Source organism: Fusarium keratoplasticum, chromosome 5 (genome assembly GCF_025433545.1).
Source record: "Fusarium keratoplasticum isolate Fu6.1 chromosome 5, whole genome shotgun sequence".
In the NCBI taxonomy this organism is placed as follows: domain Eukaryota; kingdom Fungi; phylum Ascomycota; class Sordariomycetes; order Hypocreales; family Nectriaceae; genus Fusarium; species Fusarium keratoplasticum.
Window position 1 is genome coordinate 989785 of NC_070533.1, and position 20660 is coordinate 1010444.

Sequence of the window (20660 nt, forward strand, 5' to 3'; positions counted from 1 at the left end):
AACGCCGATCGCCATGCAGAGAATCGAATCGAAAAAGTACAAGTATCGTTTATAAGGAGTGGTAGAAGGAAACAAGATGCCGTACAACGCGCTGCTTGCGCCCGGGTGAGACCTCCTAGATCATCTCGCTCCGGTGCAGGCCCGTCGACAGATGCTTGTTCTTAGTGTCGATAGGAGATCGCAGCACATCTGGGTTGTACGACACCGGGGGAGGCGACTTGAGCTTTACAGGCATGGGAATGCTCTCGTATGGTGCCTCATAAGTAGGCGACCTATGCTTTCCGGGCATCGGGATGCTCTCGTATGGTGCCTCAAAGGGGGGCGACTTGGTGTATTCCTTGCGACTACGGCTAGCCGATCGGAGACGCTCAGTCGCCTTGGAGATACGGCTGGAGATGCTGCCGCCATCACCGACACTTCGGCCCCGGCTGTGACCCTTCTGAACAGGGGCGGGAGGAGGGCTAGCCTCAGATCCCATGTCGTTGCCAGAAGTGTCCTCGTCGTCCATGACAATCTCAATCATGCCAGATGCAACAGCTCCGCCCTGCTGAGCTCGGTGAGCGACGTGGGGAAGGGGAGCTGGGGGTGGAGGAGGAGGCGAAGCCAGATGTCGGAGCTCCTTCAACACCGGAGGAGGAGGTGGTGGCATAGGCTCCTCGTGAGATCGACGTCGCTCGCCGCCAGGGTGCTCATCGATGCGGCCTACGCTGCCCTTGCGGTCAGGCCAAACTGAGTGCTGGCTTGGCTCGTCAGGGATAGGAGCCGACATGCTTCGGGGAATGCTGGGTCGGGTTGGCGGCTGATAAACAGTCGAGGGCAACAGAGTGAGAAGATCACCACCCATGTCCTTATCGGGCGAGGCATGGGGTGAGGCGTTCGGTGTCTGCCTCTGAACAAAGTTGGGTGGGATCGAAGGGACATCGGGCCTAGGGGTGCTGCCAGTCTTGTCGTGGTTGCCCTCAATGATGAGCCTCATGGCCTTGGGGGTAGCAGGAAGACCCATGACAGGTCCGTTACGGGCGTACATGCTCTTGGCTGGCTGCTCAGTAGGACTGGGACCCTGTGCCTCATCAGACCACTCCTTGGGCTCAGGGGCTTCAACTGCCGTCGGGAGAGCAGGAGAAAAGTCGTTGGGGTGAGGAATGGATGGCGCCTGGGGCCGTTTAGCCAGGGACTTGCGACGCTCCTCGAGTTCTCGGGCAGCCTGCTCCTTCTTCCGCTGACGCTCGTCCTTCATCTGCTTGAGATCGCCAGCGTGGTCAGTCGAGGCGGTCCTACCATGGGCGAACAGGGGCTCAGGAATCTCAATGGCATCCGAGTTGGCCCTGATTCGAGTCTCCGAGGGAGATCGTTTGCCGCCGACAGAGGGTGAGTTGAGGCCACGGCTGACACTGCGGCTGTGCTTGGTCCTAAACTCCTCTTGAGCCGCCATGGCGGCTCTGTAATCCTCCTCATCTTCCGAGCCCTGGTAGTGGTGAGCGGTCGCCGACAGGGGAAGAGGAGAGGATGGGGATCGCTGAACTGATCCCTCCCGTCCCTGGCCACGACCGCGGATGTCAAGAGCTGGGGGACGGCGACTATCAGGGCTCCTGCGGCGGCTTCCACGGCTCGATCCGCGGCTCTTTGGCTTCGAAATGGAGGAGCTCAACTTGCGCACCGTAGCGGGCTCACCCATATGAGCGTGTTTTGGGGTGCTCAGGTTAATCAGATCTTCAGGAGACATGGGAATCGGAGAAGTAGGTGATCGCTTAGCCTTGGGCCATCCTCGGGCTACGACGCGGCCACGCTCCTCGGAGTGCTCTCGAGGGCCGGCTGTTCGCTCGCGGCTACCGGGACGGCTGCGTGAGCCCTCACGAGTCCTTGACTGACTGCGTTGTCGGCTGCGCTGCCTCTTTTGGTAGTGCTGGGCCGCATCCAGGCTGTGGATGTAGTCCTCTCGGTTTCGGACAGCTTGGTGTCGCAGGCTTCGTCCAGCGCTGGAGGCAGAGGTGACAGAGCTGCTGGTCACTGAGCCCGGTCCACGGCGCCGGGTAGGCCAGTGGTAGCGGGTAGACGAAGCAACAGACTGCTCAGGGGATGTCACATCACTCACTTCTGGTAGGGCCGGGGACGATGTCAGTCGCAGATCAACACCCACGGGAATACGATCACGCGAGCCGTTACGACGGTTCCTCTTCATCATGATGTTGTGGTCGGGAGGAGGGGGAATATGTTCAGCAGGCTGGACAACGCGCTCAGCGTGCTCCCGCATCATCATCGGGCTAGCCGTGGCAGCACGCTGAAGCAGGTTACCAGCAATCATGTTGTTGTCTTGACCTGATGGAGTGCGAGCATGGCCAGATCGAGTGTCCATGTCGTACAGAACAGCTGACAGCTCAGCGTTCCTGATAGCATCGCGGTTGAGGTCCGATGGGGTCTCGCCGATGGAGGGCAGACGTCCGCGTCCTCGTGCCGATACAGGTGTGTTGAACCTGCTGTTGCTGGATGGACGGAGGAATGCGGTTGTGGCATCGTTGTTGGTGGACACGTAGGGAGAAGCAGCCGTGTCGGCAATAGGAGTGACACCAGCGGCAATGGGAGTCTGACCACCGTCTCCAGCAAAGAACTTGGACTTTTGCGACTGATCGCCAAAGGAGGTGATGAGCTTCAGCGCCGATGTCTTGGCAATGCTGCGCTGAGGGCCACGCTGGAAGCCAGGAGGCGAAAGAGGTGGGCTGAGCACCTCGGGGATGCTGGGGTTCATGGTCTGGAAGTTGAGCTGGGCGGCAGATGGAGAAGTCCAGGGCTCGGTGGACTCCTGATCAGTGCATGCGAAGCATCGGATAGCCAGCTGCTGCTGGCCGTGCTGCACAGCCCACTCTCCCCATTTCCGAATGATGGCGGCCTGGCGCTCCCAGACACTAGAGAAAGCCAAGCAAGTGAGAATCAAGGCTTCCATGTAACGCTTGTGAGAGATGTAGACCTCGATAGCGTCGTTGTGGTCACCCATGCCGAGCATGATTGTGACGGCGGCATGAATGTCACCAGTCTCGAGAAGGCGCTGCACGTAGGCACGGCCAATCTTGTGCTGTGAAGCCTGGTTGCCGATACCACTGAGAGCCAGCAACATCCAGTCCGAGGATGTCATGTTTTCTGAGGTTGCACTCATGATATCGGGATCAATGTCGCCAAGCCACTTCGCCAACAAGATACGGCTGGCAGACCCCTGAGGGTGTCGGGCCAGCTCGTCCCTGATGAGATCCTCGATCTCCTTGTTCCATCCAAAGATGGTGCTGAGCATCTGACGACGGAGATCATCGTTGGTGAGACGAGCGTCCATGGTTCCCATGCGGTGCTTGTAGGGAATGTCACTCAGGCGAGCGCGAGTGTACTTGAACAGGTCATGAACCTTGCTGTCATCAGGGCTGCGGGGAACCTCATTGCGAAGGCGAGAGGGCCTTCGTCGAGAACGGCTGGACGCCATTGAAGGGACGCTAGTAGTACCCAGAGAGTAACCCATGGAGTAAGAATCGATATCCCTCCTTTGGCCAAGAGTTGAAGACCGAAGAGAGGTTCCAGCAGAGATATGGGTAGTGTCAGACAACCCCCTGGATCTCATCGATCCAGCGTAACGGCCCTGTGTGTTGGATCCCGCCGAGGAGAGGGAGGACAGCCCACTTCGGCTTGAGATCGGGCTGGCAGATTCGTAGGCCTCATTGCCGCCCGAGTCGTACACTTGGCGCTGGGCTAGGCGGGCGAACGGTGACAGGTGATCTTCATCACTCTCGGAGACATTGATCTCCAGCGGAACGGAACTTGTCTCAGACTCCGAGTTGATAGTGGTCGCAGAAGTGGCCGACCGATCACCGGTCTCCTCCGACACTGGAGGCGAGGGAGGCAGCAAGTTCGCTGGGTGTTGGACATTCGCCACCATGATGGCAGGGGAGTTGAGGTCGAACTGCTGCACCGTGTTGTTGGGCCCCAGGGTGAAGAGCGTAGCTCCTGGGCCATAGACGGCGAGACCCCGGACGATGTCGAGGGTTGGGATAGGATCGTGGGTGACGTGCTTGGTCCTAACATCCCATGACTGCGTTTGGCTGTGAACAGGTTAGTATAGAATCATGCAGTTAAGCGCGCGCGTAGACTAGGGTGTTTTGTGGTGGTGGCAAGCTGTGACTTACGAGTCAGAGTATTGGATTATGCGGCCGTTCTTGGACCAACCCATCCAGTTGGGACCATCCATGGAGATCTCCGTCTTCTTCAGGTTTCGAACCACCTTTGCAGGATCGTCAGGGCTGAACTTCTTGGCCACGCTCCAGACCCGGAGGTCTCCATCACGCATTTGGACTGAGAGCATGTCCGACTTTTGCCGCGATGACGAAGCATGCCATGCCAAGTTGACAATGGGTGACGGTCCTCTGGAGGTGGTGAGATTGTGTAGAATAGTGAAGCGTGGCTGCAGAGTCGCGATAAAGAGGGAGCCATTTTGATAACTGAACCGCGTTAGTGAGATGTGATGAAGAGTGCATGAAGGACTCACCCAATGGCGAATGTGCGGCAATCTGCTGATGGTGCCAGCGCAGTCACTGCAATTTGATCGATTGTCCTTGCAGAAACGTGCTCAGAAGTTGAGGGTTCAAACATGATGATACTTCCTTTTGTGTTTCCTGCGCCTTGTTAGTTCTCACTCTCATATCAGGTCAATCACACGTACCAAAAGCAACATTGCCGTTTTTCATCCAGGCTGCAACAGTCAGGTGTTCATATGATGCAAATCGGGAAATCTCATCACCCGTCATCAAATCCCACACAATTGCAGTCTGGCCGACGTCGTAGCTCACAACGAAGCGGCCGGCACCCGCCTCGCTGTGGTTGTCCACGGCCAATAATTGAACATCGTCGGCGTGCCGCGAGAACCTCCGCTCGATTGTGAGGGTGTCATGGTGGCAGCAGACAATGGATGATCCCTGGGCGTACAGAAACATGGCAGCCGTGGCAGCGCAGGGATCAAAATACTTGAGGTCGGTTACGTGAGGCATGGTGGTGCTGTCCTGGACCTGCGACGTCTTGCTCCTGACGGTCCCCCTTCCAGAGCTCATTGAGACGGTGCGGTTCCGCGACGATGTTGGCACGGCGGCGGACATGACGGGCCTGATATCCTTTCGAATCTCAACCTGCGATTCACGGAGCTCACGTTAGCCAGTCGGCTGGCGGCAGGGGACGACGACAGTTCGGGAACTGGTCTGCAGGGGCCTTGGAGTCGTGTGCGACGATGCACGTACTGTTCTAATGCGATGTCGACGAGGGACGACCCCCGATGACCGGGGCCTTTGCTCTTGTTGCTCTCAGAGTCGCAGTAACAGGCGGGAAGCTACACGCTGGGGCTGTCGAACATGCCTCGGAGTGTCCTACTGCCCGCACCCGGACAATGACTCTTCTCGGGGCGCCTCGGTAAGCCAAAGTCTCGGATCGCGATGCACTCTGTTCTCTTGTTCCGTCACGGTATGCGATACGGCGATGCGGGTAGCGACGGTGAACCAGGGTTGGACAATGGGCGGGACTCGTGAAGCCGTGTGTCTCGGTTGCAACGTGGAGAGGATGTAGTTTTCGAATGCGGTGAGAGGGGAGTGAGAGGTTCTTGAGGGAGGCGGTTAGGTTAGTGAAGATGAAGAGAAGAAAGGAGACGCGAGCGAGCGTGGAGAGGAAGAAGAGATGTGTGTGGAGATGGGCCAAGCAGTGGTTTTGCTTGACAGAGACGCTATAGGCGCAAGCCGGCAACAGTCTGAACGCAACCGCTCTACCTCGACCGGGCTTGAATGTGATTGCCTGGGGTCGGACGACAGCCGAATAAGGACGGGTGGGCAAGGTGGGCAAGGTCTACAATGGAAGAGCGGACAAGAGTGGATGGAGGCTGGAGAGGGGTGTGACCCGGCGCTTGACTTGCAGGAGTAGCTTGGGAACCTCTCTTGAAGGGATTCTAGGGTCTGGTAACTTGTGTGGGTGTGGATGTGGATGTGCGCGCGTGTATGCTGTGCTGAGCAACGACGGGCGACTACGCTGGAGAGTTGGGTGAGGATCTGAGGAGCGAACAACAGGATGCGGCACGAGGCGTTGGAGGAGGCGTTCGACGAGGCGCAGATGGGCAGCAAGAGAGGCGATAGGGCGATGCATAGGGTGATGATGACGGGTGTGAGGTTTGGTTTCGGAAGACGACGGCAAGTTATGAGAATAAGAAAAAATCATTACCTGTTTCTTCCCACAAACTGAAGCTGGGATGGGCAAGCTGGGGGTTGGGAGTGTTGTTGTTGGTGGAGTTGTTGTAAGAGCTGAAGATGTGACAGTGTGATGAGGCGACACAGATACAGCACAGGACAAGGGGAGAGAAGGACTAGGAAGAAGCCCAAGAGGGAAATCTAGAGCAGAAAAAGAGCAGGTTGGGATGGTTTTGAGAAGGACGCAGACGATCCAGGGTGCCTGAGAGCGAGCAGTGTGGATGCCGTTACTGCGTGTGCTCAGTGTGATGGACCATCCATCATGGGTCATGGGCGAGGGGTCCAGAGTCAGAGATGGCGCCTACAAAGTGGCGTCCTGGCCTGTCAGTGGACGCCTGTGCCAGAGGCCATATAATTAGAGCCCTGCGAACGTTGGGTTCCATGGATCAGCGGAGACGGACCGGCTCATGGGCAACATGGCACCCAGGGGTCGACATGGCGGATGGTGGACGGCGGCTGGGGATTGGAGCCTTGAACAGCACGGCCTCGATGTGCTGGGACGGACATCCATTGTTAGTACCAGCCGGTGGAGACTGGCGGCCAAGACGAGGAGAGGAGCTGCATGGAACTGGGATCCCCTCTCGTGCTGTAGAGGGAGCTCTGTCGCCCTCTAGCAGGTCTCGTAAACAGGGGTCTCGAGCAAGGCATCGGATGGCGCAGAAAAAAAAACGCCAGTCCGGGCGGAGGCGGTCACCTTGACGTGAATGGATCGCCGGCGGCGGCTGCGGACTTGGATTGATGAATGACGAGCAACGGCAAAATCGACTACTCTATGGATGCGATGCCGAATTGTGGATCGACGGATCGTTTCCTTCATGACAAGGCGAGTAGCCAGCAGCGAGTAGCAACGGCTCAAACGAAACGTCTAATGAGCAATGCCCCCTGCCATATTTAGCCTCGTGGGTTGGCCGCGTGCCTTTTGAGTTGACCCCGTCGTTGACTCGTTGGACGGCTTGTCGAGGTGGGTGGCCCGCTCAGCGGAGCCCCTTGTAAAAACCTCCATGGTCCATTCCGACTCGAGAACTCGACGCTCGATCGACTCGACCTATCAATCAATCAATTGTGTCCCGTCGCTCGAGTCCGGGCGCCTGAGTTGGCCCCGGACCTCACCGTCTCGGGCTCGATTCTTATCATGGACACATTCCCTTGGTCGTCATGGCTTTCACCGTCGTCTCATCCAAATTCCATCCTACCTATGCATTGATTCAACCCGTCAATCACCGTCTCGCGGTCCCTGCTGCCCCTCTTTTTGTGAGATGGGCAGAGCTATGCGGGGCTACGTCTGGTACGACGACGAGCGGTGGCTTTCTCAAGCGTTGCAGGACAACACAGCAGAGCATATAGGTAGCGCAGCACAGCGTCTTTGCACGCTGGCCTGGCGTCGCGACAACGGGTGCAGTAGGGTCGGCGACACGGCATCGTCGATCCAGTTCTGCTGGAGGTCCCGTTGAGACGGCAGGCCGGTTGGTACCTTACATTGCGGTCTGCGTGTGCGTGGACACGGCATCATGGTGGTGGTTAGGCGGCGACATGGAATGCCAATGCTTTCTGGCAGCCTCGGATCCTGCGGTGGGGGCTGCTGCCCTGTGGCTCCAGAGGTCTCCAAGCCTACCCTCACAACTGCAACTGCCATATGCCTCGCTAGGTGCTCGCTCAGGCAGTGTTGAGTACGCGCGACAAATCGAGGTTGACGGTCTCGAGGTGAGGTGAGTGAATGAGGAGGAAAAGCATGTGGTTGGGAGATGGAGCATGGGGGCACGCGGGGTGGGGCACGCCTTCCCGGTAACCGTTCAATCGACGTCGACGTCGAAGCGCCCGGATGTGCTCCAGATGTGCTGCAGGTGCGTTACGGTACTTGATTGGCCGCGCTAGCTGGGAGCTCTTTCCCGGGACGGGCCAATGGGCGGGCCGATCACCGTCCCCAGCAGGGATCTAATCGCCCTCTTCTTCCCGGCCCGCTAGCAAGGGAAGGGGTCCACTCCACCTTTTCTCCAACCTACGGACGGAAAGAGCTCAGAGCTGCCCAAGGCCAAGCACAGCTCTCAACGTTCACTCATGAGCATCAGCCTCTTGGATCTCTTGGAGCAGGATGTGCCTTGGCGCCGAAATGGCATGATGAGGAGGAAATGAGGGTTCGGTTCACACGAAGCGAAGTGCACTTGCGTGCTTTCCTGTTTGGCCCTCCCAATGCCTCTCGTCATCTCAGGTCATTTCCGGCATTGTCCAACGGCTTTTTGGCGATTCTTTACCGAAGCACTTGCCTTGCACTTGCCCTTGCTGTGTAGATTCCCGCTCGTCACGAGTTACCCATGTCCAACTCACCCGCGCCAATGCCCGCCGGACCCACTTTCGACCTCTGACGAGCGTTGAGTGTTGGAAGGAGCAGGTGAGAGTCAGCAATTGACTCCAAGTATGAGTCTTCTCACGTTGTTGGACGTGGCGGTCTCTGGCTCTTTCCTTCTGGCATTGACTTGGTCGGATGTGGATCATTGTTTCCGTCCGAGTGCCTTGCTACGTACCCAATCCTCCCAACTCTCCTCCCGCATACACGATCTTTGGTTGCTTTTGCTGTACCCCTGGTCCATCCCGCCCATTGCTACCACACCCACACTCTATTCTACATATCCATTCGCGTATATCTCTTCTTCATTAAGCCCATGACAGCTCAGATCGCGTCTAAACACGTCACCTTGCTCATTTCATTTCCTTTGCCAGCGCTCCGCTTATAAGGCTTTGCTTTTCTTTACCGTCTGTCCAGTCTATCACCGCATGGGTCTGGGATTCATGTCGGACAGAGAGCGCGGCTCGACCGCCATTGGGGCTTGTCTCTCGACTACCAGATCGACGATGTTTGCCCGGGGTCAGAGACTGAATCCCCACATGGATGCAAGCCGCCCAGCATCATCCAAGCAACCTGTCTGTGGGCCATTGAGATGTTTGACCGACCTCCCCGAATGCCCGGGACCGAGGACCAACAGAGGCAGACTGCCTGTCTCATGAGCAACGAGTCAACCATAGGGCTTGTCCTTGAACTCCCCACGGGTGGAAAGCCTTTATCCCGACGTCTGTCTCACCGGCAGGTGGCCAAAATGGGCAACGAGGCTTGCAGATCCAGATTTAGCACCAACCAGCCAACAAGCAAGTCCCCTGTCGAACTCACTTTTGCTTCTTGTCCTCTTCACCGCGCCTCAGCTCAACAAGCACCTCGTACCTCAACCTCAACCGCTCGGCTATCCTAAAGAGGAGCTTACGGAATTGCGATCCTAGATACGGCGAATTTGCCTCCGTCTCCTAGATCTCTCAGCTCTCATGGCCAAGATCATGACCAATCCGACGGTCCACTATTGCTCATAGAGCATCACACGACAACAGCCTCTCGGACTAACAACTGGATTTGCGTTGTCCAACGCATCAAGCTCTATGTGCCGCGCCTTTCGTGTCAGATCATGCTAAACCGCCTTGAAACGTACTAATCCACGCGGCTACATGCTGTGGAATAGCATCCCTCTCGTGGCCAGCCCAAGAACCAGCCTTGAAGTGCAGATACAAGTGGATTCCTCTGCAAAACCTCCCTTGCTGCACGCACTTTACAGCCAAAAGCACAGTGCGGGCCTCAGCGCCACTGCCTTGAAAGTGTTTTGTCCACCAAGCGCGAAATTGACTATCCCGGCGGACCGGGCTCGTCTTGTTCACGAGGGCTCCCCGTGATGCGACCTTGAGGTTCAAACGGCCTAGCAGACGGGCCTCGTACCCCACGGCTCATTGAATGTACAGAATATGATCTCAAGCTTGCTGCAGCCTCGCACGGACTAGCTCTTGTGCGCCCTTGTCGTGTGGGCGCGGATAACTGCAGGCACTCGATCTGGAAGATGCCCAACCTCACTCGGTGCTTCTATACCTCGCGCTTGCGTCTCGTACCTGCTGTCACACCTCAGGATGCCGTCACAGGCGGAGGCTCTTGGTTGTGGTGCAACTCATTCGTTGACTAAGATACCGGTCAGAGTTCCGGTCTACGATCTTGTCATCACATATTTCCTGTTGGCCCTGGCAGGCTGGACCCGGTCAACAACGGTCTGTTGACCTGGCCGCGGAAAACCCGGTCACTTTTCTCACGCATGTGCCAGCTGGGGTATTGGGATGCCATGCTATAGCTGCGGCCCAAACCGCGGCCAGGCTGGTGGGTGGTATCTCTTACAGGTTGGGAGCGCCACTCAAGCGGGCCTTTGGCTCTGTGGAGATATTCGCAGGCCATTCGAGTATAGCCCCATTCCGATGATTTTGAGGCCATTGCTAGCATTGAAGAAGTGATTACGCCCCTGCAATCTCTCGAGGTCGCAGTGTGACGGCCATCACTCTCGACCGGCTCGAGGTTGCTCCGAGAGTTGGCTGGTATTCTCAGATTCGTCCAGACTCGGCATGACCTGATAGCGGCGTGTTATGAAGCCTGGTTTGCCACTTTAACACGGCTCGTTCGTTGCTCTTGAGCTCTGCACCTGCCCGAAGTTCTCTCTGGGCTATACCTCCGAAGGAAATGCTGACTTGCAGGTGCAGGAGGAACTAGACGCACGGGACCAGTCGGCAATCTTGACTATCTTGGCCTTGCAAGCCATGAGACAAGCAAGGTGTGCCACAGCTCACAGCCATCGTTTTACTCCCAGCAGCCTCTTGGAGGTATTACTCAACTGTTTGCTGAGCCTTGAGCCGTCCCCCTCCCGGAGCTTGAGAGGCCTTTCCAAACTTCTCCACAGTTGCGAGCTGAGCCCCATGAGGCAACCAGCCAAGGATTCAGCTGATGTGACAGTAGCAGCACGAGGCATTTCCGTTCTGGCACTTGATTGTATGTGAGTGGCTGGAAGAGCGCACGTTTGAGGCTGGATAATGAGCCGTGAGAAGAATCAAGATGGGATTCGAGAAGGTCTTTGAGGTCCAAGCTCAATCTGCAACGCTCATCGCCTCATGTGATGCGCAACTTTGAGCGGCATTTCGTTTCTCGGACGAGAAACATGGACCGTGCCTGAGACGGATGGGTATCGCGGAGTAGACGACGGAGCGGCCACGCGGACATTGTGGAGTTGGAGGCGCTCGATGTCTTCTAGACTATGACAGCCTTGGCAAACAAGAAGGTTGGTCCGAGTGGCTGTCGATCGCTTTTGCACGTTTTCTGTGGCGGATTGTGGATGTGATGGACCTGAAGATCAACGCCCGCTCGATATCCCGCCCTCAACTCCAGCCGTGCCGATTTTCACGCAGACTTGAGTTTGAGCACACTGCCGAGTCTCTGGCTTGGCTGACCTCTTTTCTCTTGTCACATTTCACTCACGGCAGCGGAGCTAACAACACAGGTTTACCCTTGATGAGTGACCCCTCCATTCACCAAGTCGATGCATGTCAGCTCGCGGCATCACCGTCCATCACCTCGCATAGCTCCAGGATTCCCCACAATCGAATCTCAAACTCTGAGGCGCTCCCTCCATCCCAAGGAGGGAAAAGCTTTGCAATAGAAACGGCATAACACAGACGGAAGGCTGGACGTGTCAGACACAACCCCTCTCTGAGGCATCGGCACTACACCACCATCGATCTGAAGCATCGAACGAGGTTGTGCTTGGATCTCAGTTGGACTCGGGGGCGCTCCAATTGGAATCGAGCCGACCACGCGGGGGATTCGACGTTGTGCATGAATGGAATGCGGGCGCTGGGGTGTTGAAGGACTCTATTGGGCTGCGAACGGGGCCCAAGAGGGACCTTCTGAAGCAGAGGTCAAAATGCAGACATCGTGCACATGAATTGGCTTTTGTGAGCGGGCGTTTTGCACCGGCCGTGGTCAGAGTGTTGTCGCCATTCATGTCTTGTGTCGTGCAGATGAGACATTGATTGACCACCATCAATCACGATCGAGGATTGCCGAGGAAGCGTGGGCGATGCAAGATGTCCAACTTGGACGTCAATGTAAAAAGGCGGATGCAGGAATGATGGGTCAACGCTTGTGCATCCTCGCCAAGTCACTTGCCAGCAGCTATCGAAACGTTGGGATCGGGCCAAGAGATGTTGGCGTTACAAGCTACTTGCTCCTCCAAGTAGGTATGCAAGTCTTCCGTATAGCAGCTTGGCAAGGCGGCGACGGTGAGATATTGCGATACGCTGATAGGACTGATACGACTGATCATTGATACAAGCTTTTCTTTGGATAACTTCCTATTTGCTCAAGACACACTAACTACAGTTCTATTTCGCTACGTCAACGCATGTCCATCTACTTGACTCTCGAAGCCATTTTTCAAATGTCTGCAGGCCAGATTCCTGCTCTCGCAACGAGGCTATATCCGCATCCCATCCCGCCGTCCTAAACCACTCGAAACTCTTTGAGGCATCGCTCACCATCCACAAGACAGGATATGAAACTGCTCTATAAGTCTGAGGGAGGGGTTCTCCTACTGTCCTCTTAAACACGTCCTGAAGTTCGGAAAAGTCCAGTTCATCGCCTGCCAGGGCAATGGCCTTGGCTGCCCACGCTTCAGGGTCCAGGAGCGCCTTGGCGGCAAAGATTCCAATGTCGTGGGTACTAATCATTTGCATCTTGCGGTCTGCGGGCATTCCAGCAGCCCAGAGTGACGCCATGAGCTGGCCAAAGAAGCCAGGGTTGTAGCTATCCATGAAGCCCGTCGGCCTTAGGATGGTCCACCTCTTGCCCGACTCTTGGCACAGTTGACGCAGCCGGAGTTCGATGCGATGCTTTGCTGCAAAGTGAGGTACCTCTGTCGGTTGGGACCAGCTCACAATGTCGCCGCCGCGGTCAACACTTGTGAATACGATGTGGTCGACTGTTGAGTGCGCTGTGGCTGCTTCTATGAGAGGGAGGGCTTGGGCCTCGTCATTGGGTGGAACTGTGACGAGAAAGATTGATGCGATTGATGGATAGGCTGTAAATATTGGCTCTGGATTTTGAGTCTCGCCTTGTACCAGCACAATGTCTGGGTAAGTTGACTGAAGGGCTTGAGACTTGGGCGATGAGATGGATCTCGTCAGAGCCAGAACTCGAATTTGATGTTGAGAGGCATTGAGGGTCTTGTAGATGGCGTCGATGGTGGCTCTGCCTTGTTGGCCGGTAGCTCCAACGATGAGGATATCTCGGGTCATTTTAGTGGTTGTCTATTAATGTCGAGAGTGAGTTTGATTCATGGAATGTTCATCGAGGGCGACGAGGCGGAGTTATACCATGGTCCACGGAGACTTTTCGGATGCATTCCAACCGGCGACTTTCAGGCTAAGACAAGCTAACGAACGGATGGTTCCAAGATGTCTTACAAATAAATGCACAGCCTTGTTGGAGTATTACGACGACAGATGAGTCAATGATCATCGCAATGAGATGAGGATGATAATTAAGCTGAACGTCATTGAGGTGTTGATGACCAAGCAAGCAAGTGTCGCCATAGAAGTTGACTCTTAGAACTAGTAATGGCATGGGTCGATCACTCAGGCTATCCAACATGGACAAGTCCCTCCAAAGATCACTATGGACGATCCAATCGAGAACAACCGCCATCATATTATAATTCAATCATGTTCTAGTGGATGAGACGGAACTCTCATCTCCCATCACACCTTGGGCTTGAGTCCCTGGGCCGTCCAAACCTCAACATGAAGGGCTCTAACCTCTTGATCCAAGCCCTCAACCGGTCCCTCAACTTGAACGCCCGGAGCAACTTGCTGGATGCTCAACGGGCTGACAGGGCTCTTTCCAATACCATACTCATCCCGCCAGGCGCCCAACTGCTCCGTCGAGGACGCATACACAATCCTCCCAAGTCCGCACCACGCATGCGCCGCCGAACACATGGCGCAGTGCTCTCCACTCGTATAAACTGTTGATTCTGCGCGTTCGGTTGGTGAGAGGTTCTGCTGCGCCCATCGAGCGAGTGTGAACTCGGGGTGTAGGGTGGCATCTGAGCCGGTGGTCTCGCGGTTGCGGTCCGTCTGGAGGACATCACCAGAGGCAGAGACTAGGACTGAGCCGAAGGGCCAGTCGCCGGCTTGAAGGGCCTCGCGGGCGAGGGAGACGGCGAGGCGGAGGTGCTGAATGTCCTTATCGTTGACCATGATGTCTGTGTCGATCTGCGGGGTTTGTATCTCGGCAAGTACGCAGTGAGGTCTTATACAGATTCGACAGCGAGGAAAGTAGCTGACAAATAGAATGTAGGTTTGTAATATCGTAGCTGACGTGATGGCGTCGTTGGATATCGACTTTTGAAGTGGCCCGTTGGTGGAATTACTAAGTTCATGATGCGGGGAAGGATGCTAGGGTTTTGATAGAGACGAGGGGGCCTGAGCAACATGAGATGGAGAGCAAACGTCAAAATTAAGCTTATTTCGCGATGGATATTAGTAATGATTCAAGAATATGACAGTTAGTAAGGAGTCCGGCTCATCATGGGAGAGTGAAGGGGTTCACAGTTTTGAGTTGGTTGAGAGGTTGGGTGAAAGCACCATAGACACGCCTTCAGTTCGGCAACTAACTCAATAGAAACGACTAAATCGTTCATATTTCTATCTGATTAGTCGAGGTTCAAGGCCCTATAGCTTTCATATCCAAGTGACAGCTCCATCTAGCATGATGTAGTTGGCCGAGTGTAAGTGAGTGTGGTTGATAACCTACAACGCAATGCGAGATCTTTTCGCGACGATAGGTCAGGCTGGGCTTGTTGAACGCAGCTCACTTTAGTATAGGTTGAATTCTATACAGAATCCAACTCCTTTCTGCGAAATATCAACTGGAGTGTCTGTCGCCCTCAAAGGCACTCGGCCATCACATGCATCGTCCGAGGTACTCGGTTCAACATTAGTACAAGATGAACCATGATCAAACTCTCCCATGGAGGGTATAATCAATATCATTGACATGGGCTGTATCTCCCAGGCTCGGCTCTACATAAAATAGAATACATCACGGCAATTCATGGTGATACTCAGTCGAGCTGTCACGCCCAGTGTCAAACGCCACAAGTCCTTTCCCGGGAGGGAGTAAGTTACCAAACCCATGTCCATGCCGACAGACTACGTTTATCCAGTAAAACATCATATAACATAGCTAGCTGTTCTTACTCCACAGATCGCAGCTCCTCAAAGGCAGCTCACAAGTAGAACCCACACAAGGTCAGAAGCTCAAGCAGTGATGTCCGAAGACCGTCAAAGGGTTCGATAAATGTCTAACAGAGGGTCACAATAGAAATGACACGGCTAAAGCTTCATTCGGCAGCTGAAATTCTTCACACGCCCCTATGCAGCTGTCAAGCCACGGTCTGCATCGCCAACCCGGCTCCTAGTCTAGGAGCGTACACATCACACACTCCCCTTTGTCCAGTGCAGAGCTACATGTCCAGAAAGCACAACCAGGTGACGTTTCAGGGCTACTCATTCTGTTAACAATGGTCAGTCTATAGCTCATTCATTAGGCATTCCATGGTGTACACTCCTCACCCTTTGATTCACCTGCTTGTCGGTGCCCTTGTCGGAGCCAGCTCTCATCACACCCTTTCACGTGAAACTTTGATCATCAATAAGAAAGAGACTCTTTCAAGTGTGATTTCAGCACGCATAGGCCAGGAAGATCCCGGCGACAAAGAGACCAAGGGAGATGCGTACGTTGTAGAGTCCTGTGTTGTAACTTTAGGCTTCCATTGTCCTAGACAACACCACTATAGATAGTCCTTGTAGCTTTGAACAAAAGCTGTATGCAAAGTATCTAAAATAGCCATGTTCCTACAATAGAAGCCACAAAAGAGTAACAAAGACCTTCAACTGCCTCGTTTCACCCCTCCGCCACGAGACGTCAAGTCACAAACACAGCTACACCAACTCCAACATCTACGCTCACTCCCAGCAGAAAGTCCTATCGACAATCCCCATACTTCACGTGGAAAAAAGCCATCTTTCTAGGACGCCGATCTCATCGAGAGACAGACAGGCGCGCGATGCGCTTTCACCGCCTGCCTAGGCGGCAGAGGCGTCAGCCCGTCCTTGTCGGCTGTAGGGCCATGTGACGGTTGCTCAAACCCGGCACGGGACGGGACCACGGGCGCCGAGGCAGATAAGAAGCAAGAGGCCGATGTAGAGAGGCAACCGTTATGATTTAGAGGCTTGGTTTATTCAACAGAGGCTCGGTAGCTGACGGTGGCACATGCTGGCTCCCCGATCGTGGCTTTGTTGGCAATTCGTATTGTCGGCAAGTTCCCGCGACCCCAGCGTATAATAAGCCAAAAGCAGAAGTCAAAAGACCAGGGAGCCACCACAATCAAGACACCATTTCACATGAAAAGAGGAACTCGGAATTGTTTCAATAGTCGTCAATAGACATTGCAAATGCTAACTAACTAGTAGGGTATCTCAAAAGACCAGGGCTGGCTCGACGGCCGCCGTAAAAGAAATCAAAACTATCCTAAGGTATCTAAAGTAATGCAATAAACCCATCCATGCAATGCCCTGTTGAATGCATATCCTTTCCCATGTGCCATGCCAGGCATCTTGCTCCAGTAAACCCAAATGTGTGCCAGCTGATTTGACCCAGTGGTGGGCGGCTGATGCAAGAACTGTAACCAATACCCAATGCCCCATGACCCTGTCTGTATTCAGACCCATTCCATGACAAGTAAAAAAGAACTCCCATGCGCTAGCGATGCTTGCCAGTCCTTGCAAAGGACTGGATGTACCAAAACAAGATTAAGAAGAGAGAAGAATAGGAAAAACAGAAGCGGCCGACCGAGGGAACAGACCGAAGCCTGATCCGTGACCGGCCCGCGTGCGGGGAACCAGGACCCTCTTTGGTCCGGTCAAAGGCCGAGTCTCCGAGGCCCACACCAGAGCGAGTAGCGTCTTCCACCCGTCCGGACAATCCTCGTAGCGATAGGGAAAGGAAAGCTTGGGCCGGTTCGGAATCATGTTTGTTTGTTATTGTTGTCATCCATTCCTCGGTCCGGCAAACTTGGCTGTTGGTGTGTTGACTCATCCCCCACCCCCACATTGGAGCCTGGGGAAAACGTGGCGAAGGCCTTCAGCCCGAATCCGAGAGAGTCCGTCATGTCGTCATCGACCGTGCTCCGGTGTGGCTGTCGGCTATTGCATCCCACAATAGGGCAAAGTGATTAAGCCGGCGGTTAGAAGTGTTGCCGGTGTGTCGTGTGTGTTGCGAAAGTAGACCAAGGAAGGTTGAATGAAGGTGTGGTGGTTGCCTTCACGTGAAGTGTCCTTGTGTTGAAAGGCCATCTGGTATTATGATGGGGTAGTGGTGTAGAAGATCTGGCATGTGCATTCTGCGCACATGCGACTGTTGATGTGTGGGGTATCTCGGGGGTATCATATGTAGTAATGCAAAGAAAGCAGCCTGTGATGGTGTTAGTGACTGTTTTAGACAGACAGCAAATTCCAGTACGCACGCTATCATTAATCGTAACAGTCATGAAGAGCAACCAAAGCTCGTCTACTCAGCAGACTCCTGGATGGAGGTGAGCTTGGTCTTGGGACTCTTCTTGTTGGAACTGCTACGGCGCTGCTTTCGTGCGGCGGCGGCACGGCGACGCTCCTTCTCCATGGCGACGACGCGGATGAACTCGCGCTGCATGGCCGCCTGGCGCTCGCGCTCAGCCTGGAGGAGCTCGAAGTCGGAGATGACGTTGGGAGGAGAGGCGATGGCGCCAGGAGAAGAGCTGCCGGCGCTGGAGACGCTTCGGGCGTCATCGTCGAAGGGGTCGGGGAGGAACAGGTCGTCGTCGGAGAGATAAGACGTAGGGCGTTCCTCGCGGTCGGACTCGGAGAGGGATTCGCGTCGAGGCCAAGAGGGGAAAGCGCAGGCCGAGTCGTGAGAGGTGAAGCTGCTGCGCGAGGTGATGTCCATGGGCGCAGAGGAAGCGCACATGGAGCTGTAAGAGCCGTATGAGCCGAACATTGTGGCGGTTGTGGTTGTTGGAAGGCGAGGTGAGGATGGCGAGTGAAGCTCGATGAGCTGAGAGGTTGCTGAATAGCAAGAGATGCTGTTGATCACTTTGATACTTGTTGTGGAGAGCAGATAAATGGATCCTTGGGTGAAAACCCGGGGACGTGGGATTGTTATAAATGAAGCAAGACGGACAGGCAGCCGGCAAAGGGAAGCCTGGGGGGGTGGGCGATGCTGGCTGGAATGGAGGACAAGACGGGAATGGGAAGGGGGTGGAGGCGTGTATCCGCCGGGAGGGGGTGTGAAAGGAGTGGGGTTTGACTCGAGGTTGGGGGTGTGGTCCAGGTAAGGGTCTCCGGCGAAGATTTCCTCGCAGCAGAGCAACGGCAAGGGTCCTCTGCCTGGGGTCCCGTCAGGTCGGGCGTCGGGATACGGTGCGGTTAGGCTTGCTTTCCGCTGGCTGTCGCTGGGCTGGCAGGCTGTCGGGAAACCTCGCCGAGCTTGTCAGTGGTAGAGCCCAGTGTGTGGGGGGGTGGACAAGGGCGTGGTGAAATGAGCGGTGGAAGACAGAGAGACGAGAATAAGGGCGGGTAAGCGGCGGGCATGCGCGGAGCGGGTGAATGGCTAAGCTTCCTTTCCAGCTGGGAGCCCAAGGCGTGGGAGAGTGGGTGACTCTGACTCTGACTCAAAGGGGGGGCGTGTTCTTGTCAAGAAGCCGGCTCGGTATCCAGATTCTATTCCCGCCAAGACCTTTCTTTTCGTTGCTTGTTGTTGTCGCGTCCACTTGCCCAAGATGGTACACAGAGTCAAGTAGGTACACGACTCGCGAGAAGGAAAAAGGAAGAATAATCGAAGGATGAATTCTCAAGCGCTGCAGTAATGAGTCGAGCTGTTCAGTGACGCTGCGGGAATGAGTCGAGCTTGGTAAAAGTGGTGATGTGGCAGACACGATTGATTAATTGCTTTGTAGAAGATGGAATCAATGAGACGTGTGTAGAGAAACAACAACGACAAAAAGGTGAGATAAGCATCGCTTCATAAACCCAACAAACAAACGTTACAATGGCAAAAAGACGGTCGGACATGTTGGGCAAGACAAAGGCCGCTCCCATCCAAGACAACAAAAACCTGCTTTGATTGATTGCTTCCGTGGCTTGCTTGCTCGTTGTCTCGCCTGTTTGCTCTGCTTCCATCTGAACCCCTACGCGGCCGGCGCCTACGTCTTCGTAATCTGGGGGAGGCCTCGATTCGCTGCCAGCGTCTGAATCATCATCACCACCCCAAAAACAGGGCTTTTTATCACTCGGATTCGGAAACACAGTCATGAGCGGCACAGCCGGACGGGATTTGCTTGTAATAGGGAATACATAGGTTGATTGATGACGAGTTGTCAGCGCGGCGCGCGGCGATGCACACACACACACACACAAAACCACCTACAACAGCAAAAATACAGTACGACTGGATTACGAGTGTGTGATGAACACGAGTGAATCATCCTTACCCCGTGCCTCTCTATTGGCGACCATCACGGCTGCTTCTTTTTTCGTCTGACCCAGTCATACATTGCATTCCTGCTCGGTCGGCGGCATCGGATCTTGAACCATCCGTTTGATCATCGCAGCATCAAAAAGAGACAATCATTAATCAATCAATCATTCATTCAATTGCTTGCTTGCTTGTGGCTTCTTGTCTCCTGTTGCTTTTTCCTTCTTGTCTCTCTCCTCTTTTGCCTCTTTCCCCCCACGCCCCCCCCCCCCCCCCCCTTTCAGGCTCTCTGAGAAGAGGCCCCCCGCGATGGCCACAGCAGCCCAAAATCCGCCCTGGGCTGGGCTAGGTGCCCTGGAATCTCCCGAGGGAAACTCAGCTCTCTCTCTCGGGGGAAGAAAAGGGCGGCTAACCACACCCCCTCCTGGCCCCCCCGTTCCCGTACCTTTGGGCACCTTATTTCCCATCTTGGGGGGACGGCGGCAGGGCTTGCATCCTGACCGCCTCCCTTGGTGACAGAGCACGCCTTTACAGGGCTCCGATGGCCTATCTGCTCTACGCGTTTGAACCGACCGCCCGAAGGGAGTCGTTGATCGATTGGGTTGCATGTGCGGCGACTGTCCGGACAGAGAGAGCTGATGGGATACCTATCCACCAGTAAAGTCATCGATAGTAATTGTTGATGCTTTTTCACCGCCGGTCAGCGACAGCAAGAAGCAGCGAATAACTCGCCGACAACCAACTTGACACGATGGGGGGGAAAGGAACACGCGCACCTATCCGTTGCGAGCCCTGTTCATCCGCTTCTTCATTCATCACTCTGACTCTATCGCGACTCTTGTGTTCCCCCCCCTCTCCAATCGAGAAGCCTTCTTACCAAGCCGCTCCAATCCCTAGTCAACAGAACGGAATCCAGGTTTACTCTCCACTTTTCACCCCCATCTTCCGCCAATGACCCGGACCGGAATACCATCTCTCGCCCTTAAACTTACTTC

At 55.0% G+C, this 20660-nt stretch overlaps 4 protein-coding genes across 4 annotated transcripts; all 4 read right to left on the bottom strand.

The window, feature by feature from the left end:
• Positions 1-115: 115 nt before the first annotated feature.
• Positions 116-5123, bottom strand: NCS57_00697400 (uncharacterized protein; the record flags this gene model as incomplete). The annotated part of the gene is made up of 4 exons (XM_053056840.1): positions 116-4076; positions 4161-4472; positions 4520-4646; positions 4694-5123. The coding sequence occupies 4 exons, from the start codon at positions 5121-5123 to the stop codon at positions 116-118; spliced, it is 4830 nt and encodes a 1609-aa protein (XP_052913035.1).
• Positions 5124-12476: 7353 nt separating this feature from the next.
• On the bottom strand, positions 12477-13388 carry NCS57_00697500 (NmrA domain-containing protein; the record flags this gene model as incomplete). The annotated part of the gene is made up of 1 exon (XM_053056841.1): positions 12477-13388. One exon carries the CDS (start codon positions 13386-13388, stop codon positions 12477-12479), a length of 912 nt encoding a protein of 303 aa, XP_052913036.1.
• A 462-nt stretch (positions 13389-13850) lies between these two features.
• Positions 13851-14489, bottom strand: NCS57_00697600 (CMP/dCMP-type deaminase domain-containing protein; the record flags this gene model as incomplete). The annotated part of the gene is made up of 1 exon (XM_053056842.1): positions 13851-14489. The coding sequence occupies exon 1, from the start codon at positions 14349-14351 to the stop codon at positions 13851-13853; it is 501 nt and encodes a 166-aa protein (XP_052913037.1). The 5' UTR covers positions 14352-14489.
• A 3235-nt stretch (positions 14490-17724) lies between these two features.
• Positions 17725-18297, bottom strand: NCS57_00697700 (uncharacterized protein; the record flags this gene model as incomplete). Its single annotated transcript, XM_053056843.1, has 1 exon — positions 17725-18297. Exon 1 carries the CDS (start codon positions 18187-18189, stop codon positions 17725-17727), a length of 465 nt encoding a protein of 154 aa, XP_052913038.1. The 5' UTR covers positions 18190-18297.
• Positions 18298-20660: the final 2363 nt, after the last annotated feature.